This window comes from Pocillopora verrucosa, chromosome 5, assembly GCF_036669915.1.
Source record: "Pocillopora verrucosa isolate sample1 chromosome 5, ASM3666991v2, whole genome shotgun sequence".
Taxonomy (NCBI): Eukaryota; Metazoa; Cnidaria; class Anthozoa; order Scleractinia; family Pocilloporidae; genus Pocillopora; species Pocillopora verrucosa.
The window spans coordinates 116,911-139,142 of NC_089316.1; the positions used below are offsets into that span (position 1 = coordinate 116,911).

At 38.3% G+C, this 22,232-nt stretch overlaps 3 protein-coding genes across 3 annotated transcripts; 1 reads left to right on the forward strand and 2 right to left on the reverse strand.

Annotated features, from left to right (window-relative positions):
* LOC136281131 (uncharacterized) lies at window positions 1-602 on the reverse strand. Its single transcript, XM_066167334.1, has 2 exons — window positions 494-602; window positions 1-395 (listed from the first exon to the last, which is right to left on the reverse strand). Exons 1-2 carry the CDS (start codon window positions 600-602, stop codon window positions 1-3), a joined length of 504 nt encoding a protein of 167 aa, XP_066023431.1.
* A 5,108-nt stretch (window positions 603-5,710) lies between these two features.
* LOC136281061 (proprotein convertase subtilisin/kexin type 6-like) lies at window positions 5,711-18,386 on the reverse strand. The gene is made up of 13 exons (XM_066167262.1): window positions 18,180-18,386; window positions 17,662-17,757; window positions 16,764-16,844; window positions 13,192-13,329; window positions 12,942-13,006; window positions 11,690-11,778; window positions 10,868-11,046; window positions 10,220-10,426; window positions 9,719-9,819; window positions 8,906-9,139; window positions 8,175-8,467; window positions 7,543-7,725; window positions 5,711-6,710 (listed from the first exon to the last, which is right to left on the reverse strand). The coding sequence occupies exons 1-13, from the start codon at window positions 18,378-18,380 to the stop codon at window positions 6,520-6,522; spliced, it is 2,058 nt and encodes a 685-aa protein (XP_066023359.1). The 5' UTR covers window positions 18,381-18,386; the 3' UTR covers window positions 5,711-6,519.
* Window positions 18,387-18,642: 256 nt separating this feature from the next.
* On the forward strand, window positions 18,643-20,067 carry LOC136281217 (uncharacterized). Its single transcript, XM_066167512.1, has one exon. The coding sequence runs from the start codon at window positions 18,953-18,955 to the stop codon at window positions 20,027-20,029; it is 1,077 nt and encodes a 358-aa protein (XP_066023609.1). The 5' UTR covers window positions 18,643-18,952; the 3' UTR covers window positions 20,030-20,067.
* Window positions 20,068-22,232: the final 2,165 nt, after the last annotated feature.

The following is a 22,232-nucleotide window of genomic DNA, read 5'->3' on the forward strand; positions in this document are numbered from 1 at the left end:
CTACACTGATGGCTGTACACGTCTTCTCTCACACACCTCGCATTCTTTGTCCAAGTTCTTCACTTCCTGGCGACCATCTATAATCCAGCATCGGTTTCGTAAATGAGCTAGCACATGGTTGACGCCCGCATGTCGGCAACGGTTATGGACGTCGGCAACAATTAATTGCTTGATGTGATGTTTCTTTGGCAAGATCATGGGGTGTGCAGCATCATAAGATAGTTCTGCTCGGTCCAATCGCCCTCCGACTCGCAATATACCTAGCTTATCCACAATAGGGGTAAGAAGTTTCAAGTGGCTCTGTCTTCTGACTTCTTTTCCTCCAATTAAATCTTTTATCTCTTCAGGAAATATCTCCTCCTGTGCTTGTTTCACCCACAGTTTTCCACCTCTGTCTATTTCAATTGGCGTCAATGTAAGTCCTGGCAACAACACCTACAGGTTTGCCTTGTTTCTTCACTTTGGCCAACAACAGATCAGCAAAACGTCTCACCCATACTGTGACTCTTCTTAGTCGGTTCCAACCGGAATACTTTAGTGGATTCATGAACGGTTGTGAAATCTCTAATGCGAAGGTCATCTTCGGTTTGACTATCTCTCATTATCAAAGCCACTGAATACGTAACTTTCGGTTCTTCTTTCCGTATTTTGGTTTCTTTCCCCTTCTAGGAAAGTTTGAACGTCACTGTCCGTTAGTGATACGGATTTTTCAGTGTTTTAGAATGGTGAAGGCTTCGCCGTTCATTCATGAACCTGACCGAGTGGAGCGAAAGGCGAGTGACGTGTCAGCAGCTGATTGGCGATATCAAACACACGTGAAAAAATACGATACGTGCAAACTGATTGGCGCACAAATTTTGTGTTCAGGCTGGTGCACTCCACTTTAAGGACATGTTTATCCTTATTTCCAGAAAATACCGAGCCTAACAAATTCTTTCCTTCAAAAATCTTTATCTAAGGCTTGTTTGTGTACAGTCAACAATTTTTTGACTTTATACAGCTCTAATTTAACCAAAATATTGTTTTTGCAAAGGAATTTTAGCAAAGACAATTTTAAAAATATTTGAAAAACGATGATGGCTGTGCTTCAAAAACCATTATTTAATAATGTATCACTATCAGCTTAGCATTCCACGACAATTATTCCCGACAGGTGTTACAAATTTTCTCACAAAAGTTTGCAAATCGTTTATTGCTTGAGCATAGGGACACCCACTTGTCGTAGAAACCATCTGGGCGATCGTTCTCTCAAGCTGAAAGAAGATTTCAATAAACGTCAAGAAAACAATCGAAAACTTTTAGAAAAACACAACAGAAAATATTTGAAAAAGTAGCAAAGTTACATTTCACTCCCCTAAAAATTCAGTTGATATACAAGACAAGTTTCATTATAGGTTTCCACAGGATTGCGGGAGCGGGTCCATACGGGTATTATGATAAGTGAAAGTATTTTGGTTCCCAACTGGCCTGGCAGTTACTTAATTAAGGCGAACGTCTGAGTAATATGCAAGTTTTAGTCTTCAGCCTCTCACTTAAGACCCCGTGAAAAATAGAAATAGTTATTTTGTTACCTGGACAATTTACATTTCTGTTGCACATCCTCCTTTGTCTAGCTTGTCCCAGTCTCCGGTGTTGATAGCACGTTTTTCCTCCAAATTTTGGCGCAGGATTGGTACGTGTTCGAGAGCGCAACTGAAATCCTATTCCGCATGACCTGCTACACTCACTCCATGTACCCCATGAAGAGTAACCTCCGTCAACTGATAAGAGAAGTGTTATGATACCATTACTTGAAAAAAGAAATATTCTCTAGCGCTTACAGTGCATTTATCATAGGGCATCCACTAACTGAGGAAGAAGTGTGGAAAATAGCTGATGAATGAAATCAAGTAGTCTCTGGCTAGTGCCTACAACAAGTTCATTGTAGTACCCGCATGATGCATTCGGTACGTGGCTCGATCTTTGGAATGGGTTTAACGCCATATTTAATATTATTGTGTTCATTCCTAGCTGTGATCTATGCTTCTGAACTAAACAAATCAACTGCTGTTGCTCGCAAAAGAAAGGAATGTCTTGAAAAAAAAACGATTCTAAGATCAGATAGAGAGAAAAAATCAAAGCTTAACTAAAATAAAGATAACAAACCTGTTAAAAAACAGTGATTAAATGCTAGTGTAAATTTTTCCGCACGTAACAATCAGCTGAGCTGTCACATGGTGAAATTTTTTAAAGTCGAATCATTCAGAGAGTTCTTGGTTAATTTCGGTCTGAAATTACGAATGCATCGGCTTGGAAATTAACTGCTTACTGTTAGGGTTTGTGAGATACATGACTAAAATCTCTACATCCTTAAGATTTAGCTATATTTGATAGATTTTTTCTATCAATTCGATCGTTCTTCTCTTTTCTGGATGAGTGAACTACAAGGAAGTTAATTAGCAAGTCGATATTTTTCTTGTTTGCGATAAATTAAACGCACATTTTTCTGTGCTTCTAAATTTTATTGCGACAGTCTTGCAAGAACCTATTCCCAAAATCCCCATGTCCATGTCTTGTTTTATTTTTGTGAGAGGAATAATTTTTACCTGGGCAACGAATTCTTTAACAATCCCTTGACCGTTGACTAGATCCGATACAACTTCGTCCGTTATTTGCCGGTGGAGGATTGGTACAAGACCGAGAACGAGTTCGAGTTCCCCTCCCGCATGATTTGCTCCAAGGAGACCACCAACGACTCCATTGTGACCAGCCTCCATGAACTGGGATATCTGAAATTAGTATCGATGCAAGCAAAGTAACGGATGACATCTAAAAAAAAAAATCATTTTTTTTTTTAAATGTTGAATTGAATAACTCAGTATCACCGAAAAGTCTCTCCACCCTAGAAAAAAAACATAATTTTTCAGCTTTGAAGGGATCAATGTATCGGCGTTGGAGAAAACGACAAGAAGAGATTTTAAATTATTGTGGATTATTACATTAATAATACACATACACAAACTTTTGAATGTGCAAGTCACTCCCAAATATAGTAGAGAGTGAAATTTAGCCCAGAAGATCATTTTGATTGAAAGTATGGTGCCCAATTGCGGTGTGATGAAACCAATTGGGTGCCAATTTTGGTAGGCCTAAAAAGGAGAAAAAACAGTTGGATTTATAAACAGTTTGTACAGTTAATCAAATGATTTCGGGTACACTTTGGGATTAATCAGCACGATGAAATATTTCAAAAAATTTACGAGTGCTAGTTTATCCCAAACTGCACGAGGAAAATCATGTGATTACAAGTTAATAATATACACGCAAAAATATAACTCTGTGTTCCTTTTAAGTGGTCTTTATTTCGTGTCATGGCTCATCAGTTCGGCCGCTTGCCTTAGCCTTTTTGCCGGAGTAGTCGGGCTTTTTCGCCAAGAATCCACTTCAAACTTTTAAAACCTTTCTCGAGAATAATTAAGCGTAATTATTCTTTCTCTGTTAGGTATCGGTTGACAGCAGTAACTATAAAACGAAAACTATCACTTCCGTAATCTTCCCCGTCTTTCGTACGCACTGTTGCGTAAAACTCCTCGAGAATTTCATTCAGGGGATCCGGTTCATACTTTCATATCCGTTTTTGAAAGCCAGACTTAAAGCCAGTTATTTTTTCTTTGTTTGGGTGCCTTTATTTTTAGCATTCTCCCTTAAACTCTTAATAAAAACGTTGTTTATCATATAAACTTCGGTGTCAGACAAGGATTTCCAGCCCTGAGAAAAGCCATAACAACACATGTGAAAAAATACGATATTTTTCCAAGTGTGATTCATATCGCCAATCAGCTGCTGACACGTCACTCGCCTTTCGCGCCACCCGGTCAGGTTAATGAATGAAAGGCAAAGTCTTTATCATTCTCAATCCAAAGTCGTTTGTCGGAGATGTTTCAGATTATGGCTGCTAAAACACTGAAAATTCGTATCGCTTATAGACAGTGACGTTCAAACTTCCCAAGAAGGGGAAGAAACCCAAAATAAGCAAAGAAAAACCGAAAGTTACGTATTCAATGGCTTTGGTAATGGCATTTCTCATAGCAGAGAACTGGACGAATTCCTACAGGCCGAGTTTGGCTGTGTACCTGAAAGATTTCTTCTGTCGGTAAGGACGAATTCAAAACCTGAGAATTTGTATATTGAAAATTAGGCCCATTGTTTGTTTTTGCAGTAATTCAATGCATTTTTTCTACTTCACGATTTTTATTCGAGGATAAAATAATAACAAAGCCGGCTTCTCCTGTCAATAAAGGGCTAGTGTATTTATATGATAAATAAATAATACATGATTGCTTGTGGATATGAAATTTCTCTTCTCGTGTTCAATTCAAATCTCACTAGTGGCATGGGCTGCGCTCACTCGTGAGCTATCGAGTTAACCACTCGAAGAGAAATTCCATATCTACGCGCGCCTATGTGTTATTCTGTTACTTTCTCCACACGTGTCCGCCATTTTGTTTTGTTATGCTTTCGCGACGCACCTGTCAATCAATTTAATTTCAACTTTCTGCTCTGTTAAGGGTTACTTGACGTGTCCTCAGTTAATGAGCATGCTAAGATTTTTGCAGGTGTATCATTCAGAGAAATTATCAGCGCACAATAATAGAAACAAGTGCATCGGCCGTGTCAGTGAAAGGAAAGTCGCAGGCAGCAAGAAAGAGATAGGAATAAAGCACTGACATTTTCAAGTTGACCAACATCATGATATTATACTAAATTACCTTGGGAGAATAAAGGCTTTAGCTGTGATATGCTAATTTAACTTCTTAACTCGAAGAGAAAAAAGTGGGACAAACACTGATTAACTCCCTTAGAGTTTGTTAGGGCTATAAAATTCAAGGCTCGATGCGATACTTCCAATAGTAATATCTCCTGTGTAATCATCGCGTTGTTGTAAAGTAGACACTTACCTCTCGGTGGTCCTGCCTAAATAGTGAATTTACGGTTTGTTTTAGGTAATCTTCCGAAGAATAGTAGAAATCAAAGAGTGTTTTTTTAATGCCGTGTACGGTCTTTTTTTTGTAAGGCGGTTTGTCTCTTTTGTCCATTTTCCGCATTCCTCCACACTTCTTGTAATGATCGAGAAGGAGAGGAGCGATCCACAACAAAATGAGACTTTTTAAGAAGCAAAGTTACGGATTGAGTATTGAAAACACTTTGATGGTTAATTCTCCTCTCCAACTGCTACACATCGATGTAAATAAGATAATTTGGCTTTATCAACTGAGTCCATAATGTAAAGTGCTAGTAGTTACGAGAATTTGGTGTGAGATCAAGATAAATTCTCATTACCTTTTTGATGGATAATGTATGGATATTGTAGGGAGAAGTTACATGTTAATCGCCTCTGCGAGTTACAAGGTTAATTCATTTAGAGGAGATATTTAGTCAAAATTGAGAATTTTGATCTTCTAAACATCTCACGCCTCGGAGAATTACTTACACACCTGGCTCACACTGTGAGCCGCCAAGATAACAAAAATAAATTTGTGAGGGATGGAGGGGTTGAGAGATAAGCTGGGGGGTGTGGGAGGGGTGAGGAAGATCCTGCCTTTGATCTCCTTTCACGTTCATGATGAGCACTCGAACCCAAACTTCTTGGTCCTTACAGAGACAAAGCGCTCCTCTTCAATGCTGCACACTGAAGCACAAAACATCAGTCAACTGCTAATTTCTGTTCATTAGAGAAATTAATAAAATGTAATTTATTTCTAGTTTTTCTTTATAATTAACAACTATATCCACGTTTAACGCAGTTTAAAAGCTTTCTTTTTCACTGGAAATAAAATTAATTTGTAAACTCTAAATAAATGCAATTCATCGTTTAAGTTAACTACTACGGAAATCACGTTTTAACAGTACATTTTACGTCTAGGCACTCCATACATTTCTTCAGAATCGGTGCTTTTAATGTACTTTAAATATAATAGGCTTTTCAAGAAAACGGTGCGGCCGTTTGGAATAAATTAAAAAAAAGCATTGATACAGCGTCTGACCTAGGCACTTGCAATTCTTCGTTTCTCCTCAATTTTAACCAAGTAAAAGGTTGAAATTAATTTTTTCGGGGCTTTCAAGCCTCTGACTTAGTCAGTTATTACTAAAAATTTCAGTATCTTGTCAAGGCTAATCTAAATATCACGGTTTTTGCTTCTCTCTCCAAGGAAACCTTACCTAGAATTTTCGACGACCCGTGAAAAATAATTCGAAATATCGTCACGCAGGCCACAAAATTCCTACGGCACAACTAATCTGATATGCACAGTGATTCCAAAAACAACTGAATTTACCAAATACAACTTTGAAGAATCGAGTTTACATAAATGTTTCAGGCTGAGCTATGTACATACGTGTAATATATTACTTTGGATTTACTTCTCTACAACAGCATGTTCCAATTACTGGGGGTCTCGGTAGCCTAAGTTTAAGCCATTTCGGCACTGGGTAACTGGCGGTGGTCAGAAAAAAATTAAGTGTTAATACTTTATATCTGAATTACACGTTGCAACTGGGAGGTTTAGATTTTAGATGTTCGCTTGGTCCTTTGAGATGCACTGATCCTTGCTGCACGGTTACAGCGTTGTTATCTTGTTTTTTGTAGAATCGACAATACCAATACACAACAAACGCTATTGACATCGCAAGTAAACCCAGTACGATGAATATCACAATTTTCCACCATGATACTGTGAAAATCAAATAAAAACAACAAAAATGGTTACAACCAGTATCAACGTCACCATTTAGCTTCCTAGATTGACACAGGGTTTTTTTGGGATGTATCATAACCAGGAAAAAATTAATCAACGATGGGTGAGATCACTGTGTAATCAACAAGCCATCAGATGAGTATTGCCAATACTTGATGATTAGACAATGAGCAATTGAACAAAAAAAAGAATTTCTCGCGAAGCACGAGCTATTAATTGATTCCTTGATTACCCAGTAGAGTATCTGTTTATGCATCACAATCTATTTGCCTCATCTGAAGAGATTTTTCCAATTGAGCCCCTCCAAAAGTCTTGGTATGCTCAATATAAAGTTGACGACAACTCAAGTACATACTTTTTCATTATTTCTGTATAAAGTGTTTATTTTAAAGAGTAAAACATAAAGCTTTCTCTGATTGAGGCTCCATTATTCCAAGAGACTCTACCCTTCTCTGAGGCTCTTCCTTTGCTTTACCCCCCTCCCCCACGGGCGCCGATAAAATTACAGCTCCATCACAGAGGTCAAGCCATTTTTCGTGTTTTTATTTGGTAGTCTTGAAGTTTGAGCTTTTAGCTTCTGATTTGGCTCTTTCTCTGAGGATGGATGTACATGTATGAATTTTTTTTTTTTAAATTCTATGAAACTGTTTTTGAGGAGAAGGTATATAAATGCGACGAAACCCCGGCCATGCGACTCCAATGAGGCCTAAGGGCAACTTTCCCTCAATCGTGAACTGATTGATTAGCGAGTTTAAGTCGTTTATCTAAAACTTAAGTTTTTAGCGCGACAAAATTTAAGTTGAGATACCTTTGTTTGTTTTGGCTGTTGACGAGGGTTGTTCAGTTGGGGTGACTGTTCTCATTGGTTTCGTTGAATATTTGGGTTTCTCAGTAGGTATAACACGTGTCGAATCTACTTCGCTCCTTAGTTCTGATGTAAGTGGGTCTGAAGAAGTGCCATACAATATCAAGGACCAGCCGTGAAGTTGACCTGTGGAATAAACACGGAAACATTGCCAAGCGAACGCAAAACATTAACAATTCCGCAGTTACGAAAACGGTATCCCAATAAAAGCTGAATTGCTGAATCTGAGCATGTGAAAGATTTGCTTCATCTAATACCGTAAGAAAAGGCTCAAAATTTACGGTCCCTAATGTGGAAAAGTAGCATTGAATAAAATAAACATATGAATGAGCAAAAGAAATGCTCAGCGTTCCACCTCCCCATCACGATGAGGAAAGATGTGCTCAGCTTGAAAGTACGTAGTTTCGGCCGGCCTAAATTTCCAGGCAGCAAATTAAAGAGAGCATTTGACGTAATACTAACACACGAAGTTCGATCTAACATTTCTGAGGATTGAGTAAAAATAAGAACAAAAACAAAACCACCAACAAACACACAATAACTCAAAACTTTTAAAGAAAGTCATGATAGATCACCTGAACTTGGATATCGCTTGTCAAAATCATCAATTTTAAGCTCCCATCTGCCAGTCGGGTCTTCTTCCCAGTGAAAAAGAGATGTAATAATCCAGTCAGTCAAGTTTCTGAATCCTGTTAAGTTGTCTATGTACCGCTTTCCAGTCATTGGAGATGTTGTGCCACTCGGTGCTCTCAGCTGCAGGGACAAGTCGCCACGGCGAGAGAAATTAAGATTGACTCTGATCTGCACGTGCTCCAGGAATTTGATAGCACAATCTTTCACTTCTATTGAAACTGTTCTTGGGATTTTTCTGAAACGAAGAATTGCAAAGAGACTAGGTCAATCGCCGTCAATAACAATGCTTCCTTTCATATTTAATTAAAATGGCCGCCTTGTCGCTCAAAAGCCCACCATCAATTTAGGAGAATTTGGGAGGGTGCTGAACGCAAATTTTACAATAACCGCCATATAAGCAAACGTCTGGTAACAGTTTTGAAGATTGACACGGGGTACTAAAAAGGGCGAGAGTGTTTTCACTTATGAGATTTGAGGTAATAATTGCTCACTGAAACGAAAGGACGGGTAAGCCTCATTGAACTATTTTTCAAAAATCTCAACTTTCAGAATAAGATCGATATTTCTCGTTTATTCAGGCCTATAGGTTACACACTTTAAAATGTAAGTTTCTGCTTCCGAAAAGGAAAATCGAAAAAAACATTAGGGAAGTAATGAGAAAATTGCCACTCACATGTCTTTGTCACTGCCTTCGATCTCGCATTTTATCTGCTCTGGAACCTTCTTCCATTTACTTGCTAACATCACCATCTTGCCAGCGTCCATAAGCCCAAAGCCATAAACCTTGCTAATATGAAACCCTGCTTTGTTTTGCTGCCAATGGCCTTGTTTGAGCCAGACTTCACCAGGCGCTGCTCTTGCACTGTTGGCTATGATGTGTTGGACGTCACGCCACGTTAAGTTAGGGCTGGAAGAGGAAACAAGATTAAGAATTCTTATCTTCGGATTGATTTTAATAACCTTTAACTTCAGCAGAAATTCCTCGAATTTACGCGAGTGGAAGTCATCTCAATCCCCTCGATTAGCGCCCACTCATAGAGGGGTCGTTTCACTTACCCTTCCACACGGATAAAGAGTGAGCAGTACGGGATTCTTTAACAGCATCAAGAATAATTCTCACACCTTGAGCTCCAGGAACATTTGCACGTGCATACCCCTGAGTAAACTACAAGCTGTTTTTCATCTTTGGTTTCGCGCTTCCTGTTAAGTGTTGTGAATGGTGGTTTTCACTGCATACATTTTAAGGCGGCAGGACCAACCAGCGAAAGGCGTTGGAGGAGTTAAAGCGGCACTATGAGTCTTGGTTAGTTTTCTTGACTAAGAGGAGGTCACATTCCTCCTCAAAAAACCGGTTAATTTCACCCTAGATTCACTCTGACACATGCCCAAGCTAACTTTTTACTTAACTACGAGAGGGGTATGTTCATTCTGTGCGACCCGCCTCTCCTTACTTATGAATATTAACTCTAAGACATAACAATCTTACTTTGCATGTAGGGTCAGTGCAATCAGTCCTGATGCAATGGCAGTAGCCGCTGACGAAGCTGTGAAATCGCTGACACAACCGTTTGTGTTATCAACAGTTACCTGGATGATTTACGAAATTTTCATAAATTAGCAAGCAGAGGGTTATAGAGAATGAGAGAAATAATTAACTCGGAGATAAGGTTTAACTTAAGTTGGAAAATTTCGCGTAAGGCCAAGAGTTTAGTACATAGGTCTGATGACATCGTTCATATTCTCGACTGAACGGAATGTAACCGACGTCACGAGTATTTGTGGTCACTCGGCTCATTTCAAAATCCAAACACCAAAGGTACAGGAAAATTGATAAAAAGAAACGAAACTTACTATAGACTTGCAATATAAAAAAAAGATCTAACTTAAAGGTTTCACAGTCTTAACGACATTCAAACGTCGCCTTCGCTGTTTTTCTTTCCTTTCATCTATTTTTGGGTTACAAACTGTATTGACCCATTCCACTTACAATTCCTCCACCCATGTCACTACTGTACGTGGTGGCCATGATTCCAGGACATTCTTCTGCGTAGCTGGGACGGGATCCATCTTTATTCACACCGTTGATGGCGATGGTGTAAATACTATTCACATAACCATTGTATGCACAGCTGTCTCCCGTCATACCACCATTTCCAGCTGCAAACGTGTAGATGGCACCTCGTTTATCACGACCCTTGGTTTAAACAAATGGTATAAATATATTAGCCACTAATACATCGTTGACTATTTACACGGAAGAAACTCATATACAACGCGTATACAACGCGTAACAAGCCATCAATATTGGCAAAAACCTTGGATAAAAACCCAACACCAGGTCCAAATGCTAAGGATGTCCACTTTCTTCGTCGTTCATATATTGTTGAACGAAGGCGCTCTCTTAATAAAAATTTCAACGGCAATGAAGATAATGGTCACAATGATGGTGTTTGTTTGTCAGCGACAATGATGGCGTGCCTAATTGTAGTAAAGTTGGCAAGGAGAACAATGATTGGGGCCAAAAAATAAAAAGGTGATAAAGCTGGGACGATTATGGATAAAAGATGAAATATGTGGTGAGCTGAATGGGTTGACGTTATTCAATGCTAAAAGCTCTAATCACTTGATAAAATACCTTTTTAATGCCTTCTTCTAAGGCTGCACTGGTCAGCGGTCCAGGACCCTCTATTTGCCATGCCATATCCCCAGGTCCCCAGCTGTTGGAGTATATGTCAATACTTTCTAGCTTGTGCACCAAGGCTGCAGATTCTGTTGCATCAGTTGACTTAATGTCATCATCAAAAAGGCGGATGCCTGACACAAGAGAATACGGGATTCAAAGTCGGTGTTTTCTTCACGCGAGGAGCATTATACAAGTACAAAAGCATGGAAAACGTTTTACCTTGTTACTTGCACCCTTTGATTCAATTCTATAAATTTTTTCGGGTAATAAAACATCAAGAGTGTAGAATCTACCTTCTACCTGAGCTTAACCTGGTGAATATCCGATGACATTCCCCAAATATATTTTCCAATTCTCAAACCCTACGGCCAAAACGATAAAAATCTTCATTTAAAATCAAATTAAAGATGAGCTAGGATGGTAGTTTTGGGAGGTCCTTTCATTTTCCCTGATGTGCAATTTGTTTATATAGACAAGTTTGAGGGGTTCGCTATGCTCTCTCGATTGCAAAGGACATTTTCATTATAAAAGATATTAACGTGATATCTGGATCATGTATTTTGGGAACTAAGTATGCAATTGGTCCCCCCAGGTTTTAAAGGAAAGGGCAACTTCATAGTCCAGGAACGAACTACTGAGATTAGCACGAGTCCTTTTTTCACATTCTTTCCTCTCGAAATTGTCAATTGTAACTCCTTAAATGTATTGGTTACAATGGGTTACCAATACATTAAAGTCAAACGGTTAGATTACACTCTAAATATTAGTTAATACCTGTAATATTGGCTTCATAAGCGATTCCCACACCACATAAATCATTATTGCGTTTTCCAGCTATGACACCTGCACATTTATTGCCATGTCTGTAAATAAATAGAGATAATCATACATTAGTTTCTGGCTACAAGCATACACCTATACAAGAAGGGTAACGATCTTCCCAAGTGAACTGCAACTGAAGAAACTGCAGAAAAAAAGGGTGAAAATATCAGGACCGGATTTAAATAATTTCATTTAATTTTGGCTTCAAGTATGCAGCTAATTCTCACTGCCACCATATTTATTATACCACCAGAAAACATTCGTTGTACGATTTCTGCAACAGCCTTTGGCTTCGCCACCTAACATTAGCCTCAGATAATTTTTGCAGATTATCGGGTCTTTAAAATCATTATTTGTGAAATAGGAGAATATACGTCAAATTGGTATTCTTGAGCTCACAAAATCTCTTAAGTTAATTTGTGAATCCGCAAGAAATAAAACAACGGTTAAATGATGACATCAAAGCAACTGAGGCAAGGCTACTTGCGGAAGCCAAACGAGAGCTCTGGAAAGTTGTTACAGAAGTTGTACGTCCAAGCGTTAAAAGTTTGATCTACTTCACTGATGCAGCTTTCATGCATAAATCGAACAATTCTGCTTTTTCCATTCCTTTACCGCCATCACTTAGCTGAATACCTCTCTTCCACAAATAATTCTTCACTTTCCCACACTGAATTCGAGAAATTTTCGCTCATTTCCATCACCACGGCCCTTTATTCTACATATCTATGAGAGCGCACTTAGCCTCGTTCTCGCGCCCTTACTTCGGTACCAGATCATTGAACCACGAGAAATCGTAAATGGCCTATCATCGTAAATTTCGTAAAATTCGTAATGTTTGTAAATTTTGGTGGGGCTTTCATTGTAACCCTTGAATTGACTCCGTAGACTTCGTCGATGGTCTGGCTAATTTTCGTAAATTTCGCACTTCTCGTAACTGCGTTTAATCCTGGAAATAACTCACCATTCTTTCGCCCCTACCCCTTCCCCTCTCCTTGTTTTCCTTGACCAGCTTTTAATTTCTCCTTACAATATCACCCTTGAATCACACATCTAGGTCACGAGAATCAAGGAAATGATCACCAACTAATAAAGCTCTTGATTTTTAAACAAATTCTCCCTGTCAGCACCTCAGGAAATGTATAGAGAACAGATTGGAGAATATGCATAATGATGTTAGGCTGTAAAGGGATAATCAGCTTACCCTGATACTCGTGTTCCAAACGGCACCTGTTTGCCAGCCACATAATCGTAACTCAAATCCCATCTCTTAAGAAATAAAATTCAAAGTAAACAAACAGATAAATAGTACTCAGTGATCAAGATGAAAAGGTAAAGTGCTTTTCCATTTAAAGCAAATTCATTATTTTTATTATTACTAAACTAAAAAGGTCCAATTGATATTTTCAAATTAAAAAGAAAAAAAAAACTGAAAATGAGAAAGCAATAGTTACATAGTTGTCTTTTAGTTCAGGATGACTGCCATCGACTCCATCATCAACAACTCCCACCACAATTCCTCTTCCTGTATAGCCAGATTTCCAAGAAGAAATGACATTTTGTGTTGGTTCATTAGATCCCTCAGGTCTTTTCTAAAATGCAAGAAACATCAGAAGAGTGGGATTAGAAGAATTACTTGTTATTTGAAATTCAGTGAGCTTAAAGCAGATAGTCATCACAGTCCATTCCTCCTCAAAACTGAACATAGTTTTTCATGCCAGGTGAGATGACTGGAAATATTGCCAAGGAAGGTCTTTGATATGGCAAGAAAATCATAGAACTCACAAACTACAATTGTCAATCATGAATACAAGAAGGTCACATAGCACTAAACATACCGACAGATTATCATTATTACTATCATACCAGTAATTATCATCATCATCATAACTAATGTCATTATCATCTTCATTAAACTGTTATCATTTTCACTGTTACTATCATCTTTATCATAATCACTATAATCATCATCATTATCATCATCCTCACTGTCACTGTCATTATAATCATCACTGGTACATCCAATGGTACAGTGCAGCTTAAAGATAAGAGAACATTTATACTACTTTCATGTAAGTGTATGCATATGTTGACACACCAGTTTGAAAATGCATACATACCAATTAAACAAATGCTCTTGAGAACAGACGCATGTGTTCCTCTGTCAATACCGCACTGCACATATTGTCTTACTTATATACACATCTATGTCCATTTAACATGCATATTTTGGCCCCTTAATCTATTAAATATGGTGGTTAAGGCACAAGTTGTAGTAAGAACAAAGACCCTCTAAAGCTAACTAAAGACCATTAACACCTAAGACTCCAAACTGACGACCCCTCCATGATCTTGAGACAGGAAGTTCATGTCATGCTTTATGGTTTCTCCAAAGAAAACCAGTAAAAGATTGACAACCTCTCTGTTCACAGCATGAGGCAGCATGATCATTCATTAGTTAAAAAAAAAGCAAAATTGCCTAAACCAGAGTTCATTTTATTTTATTTTAATTCCTATTTGTTGCTTTCTTAATTTGTTTTGTTTTTTTTTTAAATGTCCTTCAAAATTTCCCTGCTCTCCTCATTCTAAAAAAAAGATCAGAGCTTGCCGATGTGAACTTTTGACCCAGCTGACACCAGCCGGTGTTACAGCATTGCTCTTCATTTATACTAGCATGTCAAATGGCATAATTTCTTCTTTTCAAAGTTTATTTGTTTGGACAGAACTGCTTGCCCAGTGTCTGCACCACTCCAGTTGCCATAGCTTCTAGATCTAACTAGGCAGAAAGCATGTGGTGGCTTCTGCAGTGCAGAAGATAAGCTTTGAATGCAATGAGCTTTGAATGCAATAAGCTCCATGTAAAAAAAACAAAAAACAAAAAACAAAAAAAAACAAGCAGTTTGGTCAAGGAAGCTTTTGGGTAATTGTGAAGAAGAGCTCCCCAAAAAACCTGTCGGCCGACTGTCGGTCAACTGTCGGCCGACAGTCGGCCGACAGGTTTTGCCCGAAATATAGGCTACCTGTCGGCCGACAGTGGACCGACAGTCGGCCGACAGTCGGCCGACTGTTGGTAATGTGTCGGTAACCTGTCGGTAGCTTGTCGGTAGCTTGTCCGTGAAACGTTAACACAAACCTTAATGTTTTCTCTCGGTTTTCGCTTGATACAACATCCAACATGTGTACCGTAATTTCCGGTCGATTACCCGCGGGTAATCTGTTGATTTTGCATTAAATCCGCGCCACTGCGGGTAATAGGGAGGTGCGGGTTATGTGACAATTTTAAATTCTTCTGGAAGTTGAATTGAAAAAATTTCTCACCTACCTGCGTTTCCACCTCTCAAATGAATTTTATTGTATCAAAAGTGCCACAAAGCGGCACGAAAACATGATGCCAACTCGAGTTTATTTCACGCATAATTAGTTGCGTGACAAACAAATTTTTATCGGCACGCGTGAAAACAAAACCTTGATGGTGACAAAAATAATCCAAGGATATCCGGCGCATCAGTAACAAATTTCCAGTTTTCACTAGCTTGAGCTAAAGAGAATTTTCCCGTTTTAAGGGACTTGTTAGGCCCAGTAGAACAGGAGATATCGATTTTTTTGAGAAATTGCCGACAGTAATTTTAAATCCCAAATGCATCACCAGAATGTTGAAAATAATAGGTGCGAAACTTAACTAATTTCGCGCTGAAAAAGTATTTTAACGACAAATGAATAATGGATATTGCTCATTACGCTCCTACATGCTATAAAAAGGTAACTGACTGAATAAGAATTATAAACCTCGATCATTCGCGATAAGTGTATCCACGAGTCACCAATTAAGTTAAAATGCCTGCTGTGAAACGCCCACGTCACAGTTTTACGTTTGATTATAAGCTTAGAGTAATAACTCTTGCCGATGAAATCGGTAATAGAGCAGCAGCAATAATCAATCAATAAAGTATAAGCTAATATTGACACAGAATTGTGCACATGTCTGAATCGAAAGACTGAAATGTATCGCCTTAATGTCACGTTTTCGCCACCGAAAAAGTTGAATAACAACGTGCGGGTTATTCACCGGTGCGGGTAATCCGTTGACTTTTTTTTTCGCCGTATGCAATAATCGGCCGGTGCGGGTAATCGGCCGTGCGGGTAATCGACCGGAAATTACGGTAATACGTTGACAAGTGTAATACGTCGAAAGTGTTTGTATTGATACGTAGCTTATGGTTATCAGAGTTTTTGGCCGAGTTTTTCGATTAAATTATCTTCCAATGCGATTCTTAGATTGTCTGGTGTGTTGTAAATTACGCAAGTGATATATCCTATACGCATCTGATAACAACATTTTGGAAGAAACGTTTCTTTACATACTTTCAACTTTGCCGTCGATCGGTAAGTAGGTGAAGTCTGTCGAGTCATACATCACCATTACGGATTGTTATGTCACGTTAACTGTTCGTTTTTAACACAATTTTTCTTTTTTCTTAACCTGTCTGTAACCTGTTGGTTAGCTGTCGGTAACCTGTCGGCCGACAGTTGACCGACAGTCGGCCGACAGGTTTTTTGGGGATCTCTTCTTCACAATTACCAGCTTTTGAGAGATTTTTTTCCTCACAGATTTCTGAATTACACTGTTTTTAATTAGGAACTTAGTTTGTGGGAAGGGTAAGGCAATGAAAGATGCATTTTATCACATCCTTTATCACATTCTTTATCACTATCAATAAAGAAAATAAAGGGGTTTTAGTTTGTGGGTCTTTGTATTTCTGGTCTTCATTTTCAGGGTCTTTTTATTTAAAACCAGTGTTTGATTGTATAATTTATTGCTATTAGAAAGATTAAAACTGCAGGACTGGATATTTCCAGCAAGAAACCAGAACAAGATCATAATAAATAAAGAAAATAAAGGGGTCTTCATTTTCAGGTCTTCTGTCTTAGGCCTTAGTTCTTAGGAGTCTTGTTTTTGCTACAGCCTGTGGACACAGTAGTATTTAACACAATCACAGACCAAATAATGCAAGCAAAATTAACTTACAATATACCACATCTTACGAAGTTCTGGGTTTATCTGTAATAGTTTATACTTTTTCTCTTTCTGATGCATAAACCATTCAACCTGAATATAGAGAAAATAACGAATGAATTATCAATTATCAATATCTGATGAGAGTTCTTTGCAAAAGAAAAAAATAAATACCAGAGCCTCTGTGGCCTGACTTACTCTTAGAAATACAGATTCATGATAGGGTTGATTGCAATTTTGGAATTTTTACTTCATACAAATAAAAGTAAAAGTAAGATCAGGAAATTTAAGTGAGTTCATTTAGAGACTAAAACAGTATCTGTTGTAACAGTGGTTTTGACTTTCAAATTCCAATGCAAGTTTCCAAAACAAATCTGTTCTCCATGAAAGGAGCACTTGAAAACATCAACTCTGTCAAATTAAGTGGCATCATTTACTTTAAAGTAAACCCTTCTCATTCTGGGTATGTGTTTTAAACATTTAAATTGCCCAGTAAATTTGAAGTTAAAAGCAAGGCAGCATTATCAGAGCTGTTAAAGAGAGCCTGCAGGTAGCCAGCCACAATCACCCTTTGCACGATGAATTCACTTTCACCATACTTTGCAAAAATTTGTGAAAAGAATAAAAAAAAATTATCAGGATGCCATGAAAGATGTGCCCATAGCAGCCATTTCCCAGTTTTGAATTAAACTGAATGCATAATTAAACTGGATTAAAATTGTGAATCCATTCCACATTCAGAACATGATTGAAAGTTCATGTAGACTTTCTTCTTTGTAACTTATTGACAGGCATACATTGACATATTATGTCTTTAAAAACCCTACTTTTCAACCTTAACCATTCTCAAACTTAAAATTGACCCTGTTCCAAAGTTCCTGTGGATTGGAAAATTCCTTAGTACCCTTACCTTTGGCTCAGAACGCAAAATGCTGTCAATTTCTGATGATAGCAAGGTCTTCCCAGACTTTTTCACAATTTTTATAGTATGATAGTCATCAAAGAGCTGAAAAGTTTAATGAAATAATGTTAAAATGAAAATGTTTCATATAAAAGGAATCTTTCAGTCATTTTGGACTGCCAGTCAATGGGTTCATGGAAGGGGCTCGGATTCGGTAAAAACAAAATTTTTTACGGCTAGGCCTCTAGATAGTAAGGGCTATTGAGACTTTGATTGTTCAGACGAGGAGTATGTCCATGGCCCAGAGTTCTAGTTTTCAGATTTGCTTACATCTAAACGGTGAGAAGTGGAAGCCTTTTTATATGTGGCTAACATAGTCTATAGACTGTACGATTTTACGTCACTATCTGAATTTAAGGTTCAGTTACTTGTTAAAGCTTTCAAAAACATTCTTGGAAAGACCTCTGACTGAAGCTTACCTCGCTATCGGACGTCAAGCGAAAGGCGTATAACAATGCCGTACTTACATGTTTGTCGTAGGATAGGTCGTACTTCAAGGCTAACTTCGCGACTTCTGATTGACCACCATTCATTTTTACGGCCCAGACATTAGTGTAAATCTCGCTGACAGAAGTTTCTGTCAGAGCAAAAAATATAAGAAACAGGGTGTAGCTTGAGAACCTAGACATCGTACTTCTGTGTCGCTCGTTGAATTTGGTTGAAAACATTACAACAATTACTCCGAGGGACCTGGCACGAGTGTTATCTTTAATATACCTATCAAACTGAAACGTGACTTCCTCGAACTGTCGTAACTGCTATTATTAGCATTTCCAACACTCCCGATTTAATTCTGGCAATTTTTAATCATTAGAATGGGAAAATTTTCCTTCGCTAAAGAAGTTTTGAGAATTGCTGGGCTTTTGATGTCGTATCCTTCGAAACAAACTGACTACATGATGAACAGCGGACGTGACTAGTGTATTTAAATGAGAGTTTTGTGTCAATATTATTTATGTCAGATGAGTAGGACTTTGATGTGTGGTTAAAAACAGAAATTGAGGAATAAAGATGAAGTTTCCGTTTCAATAAGCCACCCACGCGCTTTTCTTGAGAAGGTTGACTAGCTAGCGTGATTGAACAAAATAATAGAGACCTTACGCAACAGGACGGCAGAATGAGGACGGCGACCGTGGACCGCGCGAGCACTGGTCCGAGCACGCGAGGGTTGACGTTGCCGTCCTAAACGTAAACAAACCTTACGCAATACAACGCGACATGCACAGGCCCCGAAGGAAAAATGGCCACCTTCAGGGAGGCAAGAGAGGCTCTTTTGCTTGCTAATGCCTTGGATTTGATCGCCGATGAAGAAATGCTGTTACTCTACGACGTTAACACTTCAAAGAATCTTGACATTCCTTACTGGAAGTACGAAAAATTCAATCTGGACTCTCTTTCCGACGACGAATGCAAAAGCGAATTCCGTTTCTTAAAACATGATATCTACAATCTGCTCGACGTTCTGGATCTTCCTGACAAAATTACCTGCCCAAATCGTTTTTATGTTTACAGTGATGAAGCGCTATGTTTGCTTCTGCGTCGTTTTGCCTTTCCATGCAGGTACGAAGACCTTGTTCCCCGATTTGGAAGGCCTGTACCGCAATTATGTATGGTGGTGTCTGAGATGATGGATATTCTTTATGCCCGCTTCGGACAGTTGTTTTCTGGTATTAATCAGCCATGGCTATCACAAGCAAATCTAGTTGATTTTGCAGAAGCTATCTACAATAAAGGAGCCGCCCTTGACAACTGTTGGGGATTTATAGACGGAACTGTACGACCAGTTGCTAGGCCTGGCGAAAACCAAAGAGTATTGTACAATGGCCACAAGAGAGTGCATGCGATAAAGTTTCAAAGTGTAGTTGCACCAAATGGTCTGATCGTAAACCTTTTTGGACCTGTGGAAGGATGCAGACACGACAGCGGAATGTTAGCCATGTCTGGTTTGTTGCCAATGTTAGAAGCTCACTGTGTATCTCCAACAGGCCAACCGTTATGTTTATATGGTGACCCTGCATACCCCTTGAGGGTCCACCTGCAGGGTCCATTTAAGGGTGCTGCCCTAACAGCACCACAGCAACTGTTTAACAAATCGATGAGTAAAGTAAGAACAGCAGTAGAGTGGGTTTTTGGTGACATTTTAGAGTACTTTTCGTTTTTAGATTTTAAAAGAAATCTTAAGGTTGGACTCAGTGCAGTAGGAAAAATGTATATCATTTGTGCCCTGTTGAGAAATGCCCACTCATGTACATATGGGTCGACAACTTCTTCTTTCTTTGGTGTTGAACCGCCTCCATTAGACCAGTACTTTATTTAAGGAAATGTTATCAGAGATTCTTGTAAGATATGGGTCAATGCGCCCAGAGGAGGGAGGGGGGGGGAGGGTACTTTGTAATATACATGATGGGGAGGTTCAAAGTACTCTTTTGGTTTGAAAATTTACCCCCACAGATTTTTTTGGTCAACAGTGAATAAGTCACATATTTTGGGGGTTTACAGGTACACAAATTCATGTCAAATTCTTTCTGCTTCATTGAATACGTCAGTAGGTTTTTTTTGGTGTAACATTTCAAGCTCATGTATTTTTGGGTTTCTTATAGGGAGCTCTGTCAGACACCCCTATCATGTATTCTGCAAGTATCCCCCACCCCCCAACTGGGATTGTGCTATGGCTTCATCACTACCTGAAGCCTGCTTATCTTTACCCTGCCATTTGTTAGGAGTTTTTTTAAGTGTTGCAAATGCCTCATGGAGGGACCAGATTACATTTACAAATGACCGGGCATGCACACGATCACGACCTTTAAAAGAGTGCAAATGACCAATATGTAACCTGCAGTAGAATGAAGAAAGTGTATCAGTGTATTGAAATACTTCAAGGTTATAATTACTGTTTATGGAATTGTAACCTGGTTCAATTGTAACTATCAAAATGAAATTTTGAGAAAATTGTGCCAAATAGTTTGAATTTTTGAAGCTAGCTTAAATTATGTAAAACATTTCTATTATGGTAATCATTTTCAAGTTTTCTCATTTTTTTCAGCTAATAATTATTATAACTTGTAATTTAATTGCAAAATTCTTTGTTTCAAATTGTAAGGTATTTTCATATGCATATTTTTTCTCATATTTCAAGATTAATAACAACTGAAAATTAAAACACTAATTTTGGAAGTCTCTTTTTCCAAATTCTCTGGCATGATCCACAGACATTGATTAAGACTAAAAAAATCGATCTGACTGTTATACTTGATGAGTGTATGTGGTAATATGCCTCGTCTGTATGCAACAGGGTCTGGGTGAGAAATCCCACATCCCATCATGTTTATACATCTTTTTACCGCTTCCCGGAGAGAGATATAAATCATGAATCCCATCAAAATATTTGGCTTCTCCTGAATCCCCTAGGGCTATATTTGGGTCAATTATCTCATATCCCAAAAATGCCCTTTATTAATGAGACCCAGCGGTATAACAAATCATTGTTGCATGCTCTGTCAAGATTTCAGTGGCTCATACAGGCTTGTGAAGGACCATTTTGGATCCAATAATCAATAGAATTGTCAGACCAATCCAGTTTTTTAAAACTTTTTTCAGTTTTATGAACCTGCTCAAATTTTTACTTGATATATATTTTCACTGTACATGTGAATTTGACATTAAGAATGGGCATGCTTAAAAAATTCTGAAGTTAACTTTATAAATACTGAAAAGCAATTATAAATGCATTTTTAAGCATTTTTCTTAACCATTAAATTTCTGGAATTAAAAGACAATTAACTCACTGTTAGTCTTATTTTTTGCTCTTTTGTACAATGGAATAATATTAACTTCGCAGCTGATCGATACATTGGATTATACACATTCTGTTACAGCTCACCAGCAGATCCTAAAAGCCAAGATAAAATTGGCAAAAATTATATATTATCGCTATTATATTGCATACATGGAAAATGTAACTGTTTATATATATAATATATATATAATAAAATGGCGAATGATTTAAATAAATGTGAAACTTTGAAATCTTACAGAGTCTTAAAGAACACTTTTTAACTTGGCGATTTTCTCAATAAAGTGCCAAGAGCATTTGATTTGGCAAGTTGCTGCTGCTGAATTCGAACTTGCATTTGCTGTTGTGTTTTGTTGTTGCTGTTGCTGCAGTTTGCTGTTGCCTATACTTGAACTCCTGAAGTTGTGCATATTGTTCTTTCTTTTTTACTCTAATTCCTCTTGTCTTCGCTCACACTCCCGTTCTACTAACCTTTTCCCAAATACACGAGGTTTTCTGATCCTGATGATCTCTTTCTCTCTTGTCTCTCGTGTTGTTTTGTTGCCCATCCTCATCTGTTGCCTTTCTTTTGCTGAGTCTCCCCCAGCTTTCCATCGACCTGTTTCTCATCTCTTCTGCCTTTTCCTTGCATTCTCTCCTTATTTTGGTCCATTCTTCTCTGACTGTTCTCCGCGTCCTCTTTCACTTTCCTCAAACTGTTCCACTATCTGTTCCAGCAACTTGTCTG